Consider the following 12,839-nt stretch of genomic DNA (forward strand, 5'->3'; position numbering starts at 1 on the left):
CCTTGTATGAAAGGAAGATTATGTATAGGACTTAGAAATATTTTCTAAGTTTAAGATGTGATTCGACGAACAGCAGTGCTGAAGTTGCGTTCAACGAGTAGTTTTGAATTTGAATAAGGAATAAATGTATTTCGTCTTTATCTAGTTTCAAAAAAAGATGTGTGGAGCCTCAGAGTGAATGGAAGACATGCCGAGAGAAACGTGTCACGTTATGGGAGAAAGACCGTTGATAGCAGTTATTACGACTTAGTATATATACGAGTCTTAGTGTTAGGATTTTCGGGTGTTCATTTGTTGTAAAAAATCTCAAAAATAACTCAAAGTATTAGCTGAATTGAGAAAAGAGTCATTGAGAATGTACGTGTAAAATCACCATCATTACATTCCAATTTCTAGTCTATTTTACATTTTCAGAATTTACCTTTCATTGCAATTTACTTTAAAAGTATTATTTATTGCATTTTCTTTATATTCTACAAGTTACATCACTTTAACTTTGATTAAAAAAATAATCTTTAATCCATGAACGATGTCGAAGTGTTCTACATTCAAGAAAATATAATCTAAACAAATAGCACATGTCCTAGAATTCACTGGTTGATCCTGCAAGGAAACCATTTTGTTGAAGACCATATTTATTTTACCAATTTTCACGGTAAACAGGTGTATGCTGGGTCTGGTCACAAAAGTAAGCTCGGTCCCCCCAAGTCTGGCCTAGACGCCTAAAGCTAAGATTTATTGCTCGAAATGGTATTTAAGACTCATGTCAAGCTGCCTTGAGCCTTGTGCTAAAACCTCTAGTTGACTTTCTCTATAATTCTAGCAGATTGGTAAGATGGAGTTTCTTTTGTACAAAGTACGGACAAGTGAACGTTTGTACTATGTTTCCAACAAGGTGCTTGAAGCTCCATTTTGAATATTAGAGGCTGAGACAACATTGCACTGAAGTCTTATTAGAACATTAGAGGTTGAGCTAATTTTGGCGCTAAGGTTTTATATGAAAATCGTATTATGCTTCAATAGAATATAAATTGCTTCTTCTTTATAATCAATTTAACTTGGTTAGAACCTAGTTAAGTACCAGTTTAATGATCCTACACACTTAAGCAAATATTAGTAAATCCTATGGTTCTTTAAGTACTTTGTTATCATAAAAAACCTAAGGAGTGTGAACAGATTTTTTTCCAACAATCTCCTCTTTTTATGATGACAAACATAAGTATTTTAAGAACAATGGTTGATCGGTTTAAACAATTTGACAACATCGGAGTCTGAGGTTTGTAAGCTCCCCCTGAGTTTAACAGTCCCTAGGTTGAGGTTTGTAAGCTCGCCCTAAGTTCTATCCAAGTTTTTAAACATGTTTTAATACCTTGAGAAAGCTTCAGAGAAAGAGGTTTGTAAGCTTTATCTGAGTTTGATAGTTCATAGGTTGAGGTTTGTAAACTCCCCCTAAGTTTTATCCAAGTTATTAAGCTTTTATAATGATAAAAAATTAACTTGATAACTTTAGAGCATGAGGTTTGTAAGCTCTCTCCGAGTATATAGTTCATAGGTTGAGTTTTTGTAAGCTCTCCATAGGTTCTATTCAAGTTTATTTAACATCATAAAATAATTGATCCCTGAACATCAATAAGTCCATCCTCATTATCTCTCGTCCATCCAGAAGCAGTTCTAGATGCTTTACTGTGGATAATGTGGGGTGCACGAAACTGAGCAATCATACCATTTACGCCTCTGGCCTTCACTGAAAAAAGATATTTATAAGTTACCGAATTTTTCAAAAAATCTGAAACTTATGAACTACCCGGATTTTTCGATATATGCGGAAACGAAGCAAAACTTCTTCCGTATTTCAAAATATTCGGTAAAAATGCATATCCTTTTTCCGTATTTTTCAAAATGTCTAGTTGAACATATGCATTTTTATAGGATATTTTGAAATATCCGGAAACATTTATGTATTTTTTCCGCATTTTTCAAAAATTTCATAAGTTATGCATTTCTACCAAGTCTTTTGAAATATCAGGTTGAATATACGATTTTTACCGGACATCGTCAAAATATCCAAAAAAAAAAATGATCTTTTGAAATATTCAACAAAAATTCAAGAAAAAAAAACTTAAAAAATACAATAGAAATTATACTCAATTGTTGTCAAGAGCAAATGTCTAGTAGTGCTTCTAAAATTTCAGAAAATTAGAGTTTTTTTAAAAGGGTTAAATAAGTTTTTGTCCCTATAAATATTGCAGTTTCATTTTTAATCTCTCTTGAATTTTGACAACGGTTTTAGTTGATTTTGACAACGATTTTTTTGTAAAAACTGTTGCCTAAAGACAGAGAGAGACTAAAAATAAAAACTATAATATTTATAAGGACCAAAAATTTATTTAACCCTTTTGAAAAATTCAAAATTGTATAATAATTTTTGTAAAAGGAAATACAAAATAATACGATAAAAGCATAAATAGTGTGGGGTACCAAGTACAATTGGGAATGACAGGAAGATTCCTCCAATCCAAGATATGGGCTCACACTCACTCAACAAGTCTTGTTTTTTCCATTAAGCTCAATAAAAATTTAATTTTGTTCAACTCTCTTATAATTAGTTTAATTAAATTTATTGATGACGATGCTTTAATAATTAATTATTCTGTACAAAAAGTCATGCTTTAATTTTTATATACATTTTTTAATCGTCACGCTAAGTGTTACTTAATTTATAAACAAACTACTATATAATTTTATAATCTAATTATTTCTTAAATTTTCATACACATATGGTCCACTATTTAAGGGCCTAAGCTATGCCAGATGCAAAATATAGAGTCATGGCAATAAATCTTCTGCTTCTTCTTCTTTCTGGAATCGCTGTAATTCTCAGCTCTCTGTCTATAATAAGTGAAGCTACAATATTGTTAACTAATAATGATATTATTAAGTCTCTCAATCGGAGTAGCTTTCCAGAAGGTTTTATTTTTGGAACAGCTTCATCAGCTTACCAGGTACTTCAAAAACAAGTATTAATTTTTTATTTTTCAATTTGTAATATTAATGAGTAATTAAATTTAATGGATAATTTTTAGGTTGAAGGTGCAGCAAATGTTGGTGGAAGAGGACCAAGCATATGGGATACTTTCACACATAATTTTCCAGGTTTGTATTTTGAAAATGCATAATATTTATAAGCTTAAACTCTTGTTTTCAACGCCATTAAGATAAGCCTACACAGTTTTATTTGATAAACTTACAAGATTAGGTTGGTACATGTGTTTAGTTTTTTAATGATAAAATTGGATAATGTTGTTCTTTCATCCTATAAATAATTGTAAGTGGTGGGTTGTTCATAAAAAATAAAAAAATAAAAAGCTGTCGGTGTGTGGACATTTGGTAGTTGGTAATAGCTAGCATCAATTGATACAAAAGCTTGTAACTAGAGCCCAAAATACACGTGGACAGTTTTCATTAGTGGAGTACATTTCACACGGATTATGCTTTCACCAAACTAATCAAAATTGAAGTTCCTTTTTCTTTTTCTTTTTTTATTTTTTTTTTATTTTTTTTATTTATCTTTCATTTTGAATCTTTCAAAAGTGGTAAGGGACTAAAAATATTGACAAGAAAATTATACAATGTTACTATTAACAGCGGTGTTAGGATATTTAGTGGTTTCACCTAACATGATTCTTGAACACACTTTTGGTGGTTTTGGAGGTGGGAATGTTGGTGTTGGAGATGGATCGGAGATTGAGGATGGTGGTGGTTGTTTATCTGGTGGTTTTGGCGGTGGTGCCAATGATGTTGTTTTTGGTGGACAAGATAGTGTTTCTGATATTTACATGCTATACTTTTTTAAAAAATAAAAAAAATAGTCAATTTGATGAATTTTTTTGAACTGGACTGTTTTACAAAATCAGCTTCGATTTTATGATTCGAATGGTTTTGAACGGTTCAATATATTTTTTTCGGTTGTATTTTGATTTTGATTCATTAGCAGTTTTGAAAGATTGATCCAATCGAATTCATCTCCGATTCACATTCCAAGCGATTGAACTAGTCGATTTGGTCCTGTTTTTAAAATATTAATTTTAACCTCTTTGAGCTTTACGAAACAGAGCCTCTACTCTTATAATTAAGGAAACTCTAACCTATTACAATTATCAATTCAAAAAAAGTAAAGAAAATCACTTAATTTGCTAAGAATTAGTGTATTGTATGTAGTATGATAATGTTATGTTGATTCTAACGAATTTATATAGAGATAAAACTAACACAAAATATTTCAATTGGTTAAAACATCTCTACATTTTGTTTTTGAAATAGAAATGATAAATGACAGAAGTAATGGAGACGTAGCCATCGATGAATATCATTTCTATAAGGTGAGATCCTAAGCTTATACAAACATGTGACCATGATTTTATCACTTGTATGTCATTAGTATAATTTAGGCTAAATTACAGTTTTGGTCCCTCTGTTTTGGGTTTTTCACGATTTTGGCCCCTCTATTTTATTTTTAAACAGTTTTGGTCCCCCATCCCAATTTTGATGCAACTGTTCATGCACTGTTCAAGTACGGACATGTACTGTTCATGTACGGACATGTACTGTTTATGGACAAAATTGGGATGGGGGACCAAAACTGTTTAAAAAGAAAATAGGGGGACCAAAATCGTGAAAAATCTAAAACAGGAGGATCAAAACTGTAATTTAGCCTATAATTTAAAAAAAGACCGTGTTCATCAAAGATATTGTTTTTAATTATTTAGTAGTTAAAATTTTAAACTTAGCTATTAGTAGTTTGCGATTATTGATAAATAAGTTTGATGCAACTATTTGTACCTTTTTCTTTTAATGTTTTACCTTCATTGTTATGAGCCATAATTCGTTCTATGCTTATAGATGGTAAACAAATTAAGAAGATTGAGCATCCATAATTTGTTCAATTGTTTTAATAAATGAATACTAATTATATCTTCAATCATGCTATATAGCTGAGTTTTTAAAAAATAATAATAATAATAATTGCTACTATAATACAGGAAGATGTTGAGATCATGAAGAACATGAATATGGATGCTTATAGATTCTCCATCTCTTGGTCCAGAATACTTCCAAGTAAGAAAAATGAAACTAGGACTAAGAATTTATCAAGTGTAAACTTTCAGAAAAATCCTTTTTTAGCGATTATATTAACCAATAATATGGTTTGTATGTAAATTAATGACAATAATGATTATTCACTTAACTGTTAGATTCCTTGATTAATTTCAGAAGGAAAACTCGGTGGGGGTGTAAACAAAGAAGGAATAAATTATTACAACAACCTTATCAATGAGTTATTAATCAAAGGTTATCATATATATGAGTTTTATTTAATTTAATTTTTATTTTTTGCATGTTTTTTTCTAAAATAATTTAATTGCATATATGAATGTAGGACTTCAACCTTTTGTAACCCTTTTTCATTGGGACCTTCCTCAAACACTTGAAGATGAATATGGTGGCTTTCTAAGCTCAAATATAGTGTAATTCACATTCGTTATAACCAAAATAATCAAGTGTCGTTAAGTTAAGCATTTGATCAGATTCTTTCCTTTTACTATTATTATACTCAGGAATGATTATCGAGATTATGCAGAGCTTTGCTTTAAATTATTTGGAGATAGAGTAAAGCATTGGATCACGTTGAATGAACCGTGGAGCTATGCCAGACACGGTTATGCTGATGGAACGTTCGCACCTGGACGATGTTCACATTGGCAAAACCCTAATTGCACTGTTGGAGACTCTGGCGTTGAACCTTATATAGTGGCTCATAATCAATTACTTGCTCATGCATCTGCTGCCAATGTCTACAAAACTCAGTATCAGGTTTTATTCCCATTGTCCTTTTTTTGTGTGTTGCTTAATTAATTATTATTTATATTAAGACTTAAATTTTTATTTCCCTATATGCATGTAGGCATCTCAAAAAGGAAAAATAGGGATAACACTAGTGTCTTATTGGATAATGCCACTCTATGATACTGAACCAGATCATGATGCTGCACAAAGAGCCATTGATTTTATGTTTGGATGGTAATTAACTACTTTATGAACATCTAGTTATTTCCTTTAGCACCAAGAAATCGATGAATCAAAGAACATAATATAGTATCCTATGGTGCTTCTCATATCCACTTATTCACCCCATTGAATTATGTTTGATGTGTTTTTTGCACACTCGGTCATACATTTGTTGACACTTTAAATCATGACATTGATTAATAGAGCTATCTCAAAAAATGTATATACCACAGGTTTATGGATCCATTGACAGTAGGAGACTATCCAAGCTCCATGCGGTCCTTGGTAGGGAATCGGTTACCAAAGTTCTCATCATATCAAGTAAATCTCGTAAGAGGGTCTTTTGATTTTATTGGGCTAAACTATTATACTTCATACTATGCAACTAATGCACCTGAACTAAGTGAAGGGAAGTCCAACTACATGACTGATCAACTTTCAATTCTTACAAGTAAGTTTGTTTATATTTATCATTTTGTCTTAATCTTGCTATGTGCATTTTGTTATGATGTCTTTTTTTAACAGATGAGCGCAATGGAATACCTATTGGTCCACCTGTATGTATATGTGATAATAATTTAATTTCCAATTGAATATAATTTCTTATTTTCTTTATTTATTTATAGTTAATTTTTAATTTTTTTTTAAGAGTTAATAGTAATTCACCCCTGTAATGTTAGCGAATTTTGCTTTTCCCCCCTCCCTACCTTTTGGCAACGGTTTTTTCAAAAAAACTGTTGCCAAAACCTGCCTTTGGCACTGGTGGGGGTAAACTGAAACTCGTTCATATTACAGGGGGTAAACTACTATTAACCCTTTTTTTAATAATATTAAAACATATATTATTCATGTAGGCTGCTTCATCTTGGCTGTCAATTTATCCTAATGGACTTCGTGAAGTGTTACTCTATATTAAAAAAAAGTACAACAATCCTTCCATTTACATCACTGAAAATGGTAGTACTAATACAACATTTATATTTATTTTCAATCTATTTCTTTAAAGTGGGAATTTTATCTTTTTTCTATACCAAAATTTAAGAAGAAAATTTAAGTTAATGGTTATTTTCTTATTTCAAATAATTTTATGGTAAATAATTATATTGTGAATCTATATTTAGGTATGGATGATTTGGATGATCCAACAATCTCTCTTGAGAAAGCCCTTGAAGATACAATTAGGATTAATTATTTCTATGATCATCTCTATTATCTTCAAACTGCAATAAGGTATGTTTCGTCAAACTAAAAGAGCAAAACACTACAAGAAAACAATTTAATTAGTGAAATAATATTTTTCAAGGAATTGGGTGAAATTTGACTCTAATTCTCCCTCTAAATTACTTGATGAGAGATTTAGATCATTAACATTTCATTTTTCGTATCTAGGCATTAGTTCTTTTTTAAGTGCTACAATTTTTTTGTCTAATAATTAATTGTTGATATGTTTAATGTATCACTTTATTAGGGATGGCGTCAATGTGAAAGGATATTTTGCTTGGTCATTGTTTGACAACTTTGAATGGAGTTCAGGATACACTTTGAGATTTGGAATTTACTTTGTAGATTACAATAATAACTTCAACCGATATCCAAAAAAATCGGCCATTTGGTTTAAGAGTTTTCTCCAACACAATGTAGTTACACATAGTGATTCACGCTAAGACGAAGAACTAAATTTATCACTTATAACTTGAAAATATAAATGAAGTTGATGCAATGAGAAGAAATTTTTCAGTGGATGTGTTTCTATTTTGTCGATTTTGAGTTCTTATTTTTGAAAATATTTATGAGGTAAACTTGTATAAATATCATTATTTCTATTTATGAGGTTCCAATGCCTACGTTGCACTATATTCTCCCTGCACTTCCCAAGAACAATTAATGGTAGGTGCCCAATCCATGATGTTAGACGCTAGGCTTAAGGATCTAGAGGGGGGGTGAATAGATCTCTCAGAGTTTTTCGGAATTATTTCAAACTTAAGCGAAAGCGGTTCTGAATCGACTCGCGTCTATTCCGGATCGCTATTGAAAAGGTTGTATATGTGGTGAAACCACAAAATAATTGGGATTAACAACGAAAGGATATACTATTGAATCAATTCGTTACACCAATGAAAAACGATTAACTTCTATTTTGATAAACTTTGTTTCCAATGCTTTGATAATGCATGAAGCAAAAAGACAAACACTTGGTGATAATATTCAAATTGATTGTGATTCAATGTGTGGTGAATTTTGATGTTTACACAAGTTCTTAATACACAATTTTAACACTTGAATCGTTGATCAATTTGCAATTATAACCAAATATGAACAGAACGTAAATGAAAAGATAAAAGTGATAAGAACATGATATTTGTTCAGGCAGTTCGTCGATCGTCCTCGCTACGATTACATCTGCCCCCAATTCCAAACGGGAATTGGGAAGTCTTCCATTATTATTGAAAGCGGTTTATACAAAGAAGATAACAAAGCGATAAACAATAAACCGATTTTGTCGATCCTTTGAATCTTCTTCCCCCTTAATCTTGAGCCAGATCAAGGTCTTCCAAGAGCTTCACTTTGATCCCTTTCTGCAGTGTCTTGAATTGCTTGAACCCTTGTTCTTCAATCTTCACACTCATCTGGATCCTTGATGAAGCCTCTAGATAAAAACCCCCAAAATTCACCAATCTTGGAGGACAAAACCCTCAGATTTTATTCACCAGAAACCCCACAAATCTTCACCCACTAGGAATCTTCAATTTCGTTCCATGGACGTTATCGATCTTGAACGCAAACCCTCAACGCAAAAATGATTGTGTGTAGTTGTGTTGGAGTTGTGTCGATGATCGATGATGAGAAGCCTTTGTGTATCTTTCAGTTGTTGGTGTTAATCCTTCAATAATTCACATTAGATAATATATATGAGAGCTGATCAGTTGAAGCATAGCAGATCTGCAATTTTGGCCTTTTTGAGCAAATAGGTCGACCTCTTGTAGTGCTTAGGTCGACCTAACAGAACTGGATTCAACTTGGATGAAATTCTTGCCAGTTAGGTCGACCTGTCGAAGGTTTAGGTCGACCAGAATTCTGTTGAAACATGTTCTGAAGACTTTTCTTCAGTTTAGGTCGACCTAGTTGTTATGTGAGTCGGCCTAACAGTGAGATATGTAAATTTCATCATTTTAGGTCGACCTGGAGTGTGAGTAGGTCGACCTATCTGTGGCATTTCTGAATCTTCTATGTTTTCCTTGTTTTGAGTCGACCTAGATGCAGATCAGGTCGACCTGATTTGTCTTGAATAGCCAAACTTGCTTTTCCTTGAGTTCTTTTGCTTGTGCCTTGTTGCTTGTTTGCTTGTGGAGTTTGCCATGAATCAAAAACTCCTTTGTGAGTGTGGACTTGTATTCACATACTCCCCCTTTTTGATGATGGCAAACAAGTAGTGAGAGCTCCGGCAAACAAGTAGTGAGAGCTCCCCCGGACTTGTATGCGTAATCTCCTTCATACTGAGCTCCCCCATACTCTCAGTACCGTCTCAGCACCTATCTCCCCCTTTGACAACATCAAAAGAAATACAACGAAGGAATAGTAGGAGAGAGTAGCAAGAGAAAATAGATATAACGTGAACATGCATAGCATAATAGGTAAAAGGCAAGTAGAGGTAGCATAATATCCAAACAAATTTAAAAGTACACCCAAGCACACATAATATTCCAACTAATTTAAGGGAAACTAGACTAAGTCCTAGAAAGTTTAGCAAATAAACATAATGATGATGGAATGAAATGCAATGAAATGATGATATGAAGTGTGATGCATCCTAACGCCTGCCCCGTCTTCCTCTTCCTCTTTGAAACGATTGAGGACGATCTTCTTCAACTTGTTCCAACAGATCAAGCACGGAGATGTTGAGAGTATTGAAGCTTTGACTTAGATTGGCATGGCGGTTCAATGCAGTCTCCTCAAAATGATTCTGTCTTAAGGTTGAGTTGGATGCAGACGTTTCAAAGTCGCTTTTGTGGTCTTGAACCAAGTTGTATAATGATTGATATTGTCGTTGTTGTTCGTTATAGCGATCTTGTTGAAGCTGTTGCATGTTCTGGAATTGGAGCTGTTGTGTGTCAAAATGCTGTTGTTGTAGGAGTTGCATATTTTCAAGCATGGAAATGATGTTGGACTGATTCGGCGGAGGTGGAGCCGTGTATCCCCAAGGAATTTCTTCCTCTTGAGGAGGGACATATTGCCAATTTGGATCCGTGTCATGAGTTACATCTTCCATAGTGTGATCCTCATCATTTGCTATTTCTTGATCATTTCCTTCTTCTTCATTACCTGCAAGGTGGCCAAATTCCTTAGGATCGTCATAGTTGTATATGACCTTTCTGGTTCCCTTTTTAATAAGATAGTAGGTTTTCCTATCTGGATCCCAATGGTATCCCATGAGGGTTAAGGTTGTTTGGGAGAAATCTTGGGACTGCTTCAAGTGAATGTAGGACAATCCATCGAGTCTCATGCCGAAATGGTTCACGATTGTTTGAATGATTGAGCCATAACATAGAGCAGTAGTCTTCTGCTGTACCTCATGGAACTTGGCAGTTAGAAAGTGTGGCCAGTGTACACGCGTCCTGTTTTGCAGCAGATACATTAACACAACTTCATTTCTTTCAATTCTTGAGAATCCGCCTGCTCGTGGTCGAACGACTCGTGAGATAATCCAATTTAGGAGCCTAGGATCTCTCTTTAAGTGCCCAGCTGTGATTGTTTCATTTGGTTTATCAAAGACGGAAGGATCTTTGAGAATTGATTTCATGTAGGCCACATGATCATAGTTGGCCGGGATCTCACCGTCTTCTATACGGACGTCATCTCCTACAAGTGTAAGGCCAAAGATACTTATCCAGGCCCGTTTGTCAACAACATGTGATCTAGACCCCATCTTAAATCGAAAATTACAACCTTCCTCTCTTGTGAACCCTGCATAGAAATCCTTAACAGTATTCTCACAATACGGTGTATCACATTCCAACAGAGGGTGAATATTTTGATGTTGAATCAGACTGACAACCTCAAGAATGTGCATACGTTTAGCAACATGTGGATTATAGATATATTGCTTGACTATCTTCCTCTTCATTTGCCACTTTTCAAAATTTTCTTTGCAATCAGGATAAACAAGGGCTATAGCACTTACCGGTTGAGAGGATGATCCGGATGCGATTTCCTTTCCTTTTCGTGATTTGGGTGCCATGATTGTTGAGGATTTGAGTGAGAGAGATGATCTTTGGCTGTCTTTGAACTTGAGAATTTATGGTTGTCCGTACACAATGATATGAGAATGAGGAAAAATGGAAATTGGAATGTTTAGTCATTTATGGGGATGGGTCGGGTCGACCAACAGACCTAAATTTGGGAATTTCTATAGCAGTAGGTCGACCTAAATGAAGGCTGGGTCGACCTAACAGAAGAATTGAAAAAAGATATCAAATTAGGTCGACCTAAAAGAAGGGTAGGTCGACGTAACTGGGCATTTTTGTTTTCTGTGGAAAAATAACTTCTGTAGGTCGACTCAGATGCAAGGTAGGTCGACCTAAATTGCTTCAATTGTTTGAAATGCTTTGGTGATGTTGATATATGATGGATTTATGCTTAGTTACTTGCTTGTATGCCCAAAACATGTTATGTTATGAATAATGATAAAATACATATACAAGTAAGTGAGATATATGGATAATCATACATGAAGTCACTATAAACATGTTAATTGATAGCATATTATAGTATCAATAATATTTTTGGAAGTGAACAACAAACATGTTACCGCCTTCTCAATATGTAGGTGTCTCGTCATCATTTCGTAGAATGAAGTAAAATCCTCTAGTCAATGTGGAATGATGGTTGATTTGATGGTGAACTACCTTCATACTAAAAGAGATGTTAGCTTGAGTATAATCAATATATATATATATATATATATATATATATATATATATATATATATATATATATATATATATATATATATATATATATATATATATATATATATATATATATATATATATATATATATATATATATATATATATATATATATATATAGAGTAAAGGAATAAAATTAAGACAGCAAACGCATTTAGCTCAAATTAGAGATATCTAATATCCCTAATTCCCTACGAATGTTGAAGAACTGCTCCATTGCTAGAGGTTTGGTGAAGATGTCAGCTAGTTGCTTCTTGCTCTCTACATGTTCAAATATAACGTCTCCTTTCTCTACATGATCTCTTAGGAAGTGATGCCTTATTTCAATATGCTTGGTTCGTGAGTGTAAAACAGGATTCTTGCTCAAGTTTATGGCACTTGTGTTGTCGCACATGATAGGTATACGATCAAGCGTAATACCAAAGTCAATGAGTTGTTGCTTGAGCCATAATATCTGAGCACAATAACTTCCGGCAGCTACGTATTCTGCCTCAGCGGTAGATAATGCAACTGATACTTGTTTCTTGCTATGCCAGCTTATCAATGAATTTGAGAATAGATGACATGTCCCACTGGTGCTCTTTCTGTCGGATTTGCAGCCAGTAAAGTCTGAGTCGGAGAATCCTACCAAATAACACTCATTGCCTTTAGGATACCATAGGCCATATGTAGTAGTTCCACGTAGATATCGTAGAATTCTTTTGACAACTTTTAAGTGTGATTCCTTTGGACAAGATTGATATCTTGCACACATACATACACTAAACATGATGTCTGGTCTTGAGGCTGTAAGATACAATAGTGAA

At 33.5% G+C, this 12,839-nt stretch overlaps 1 protein-coding gene across 2 annotated transcripts; it reads left to right on the plus strand.

Moving 5' to 3' along the window:
• Positions 1-2,758: 2,758 nt before the first annotated feature.
• Positions 2,759-7,808, plus strand: LOC131653295 (beta-glucosidase 12-like). Of its 2 annotated transcripts, XM_058923396.1 has the most exons (13): positions 2,814-3,002; positions 3,084-3,153; positions 4,321-4,379; positions 5,040-5,115; positions 5,272-5,349; positions 5,438-5,525; positions 5,616-5,871; positions 5,963-6,078; positions 6,300-6,517; positions 6,592-6,623; positions 6,921-7,023; positions 7,188-7,296; positions 7,535-7,808. In XM_058923396.1, the coding sequence occupies exons 1-13, from the start codon at positions 2,829-2,831 to the stop codon at positions 7,728-7,730; spliced, it is 1,575 nt and encodes a 524-aa protein (XP_058779379.1). In that variant the 5' UTR covers positions 2,814-2,828; the 3' UTR covers positions 7,731-7,808. The 2 variants fall into 2 exon arrangements, with proteins under 2 accessions (XP_058779380.1, XP_058779379.1); XM_058923397.1 differs by lacking the exon at positions 4,321-4,379 and having other exon boundaries at positions 2,759-3,002.
• Positions 7,809-12,839: the final 5,031 nt, after the last annotated feature.

This window comes from Vicia villosa, linkage group LG2 (assembly GCF_029867415.1).
Source record: "Vicia villosa cultivar HV-30 ecotype Madison, WI linkage group LG2, Vvil1.0, whole genome shotgun sequence".
NCBI classification, from domain to species: domain Eukaryota; kingdom Viridiplantae; phylum Streptophyta; class Magnoliopsida; order Fabales; family Fabaceae; genus Vicia; species Vicia villosa.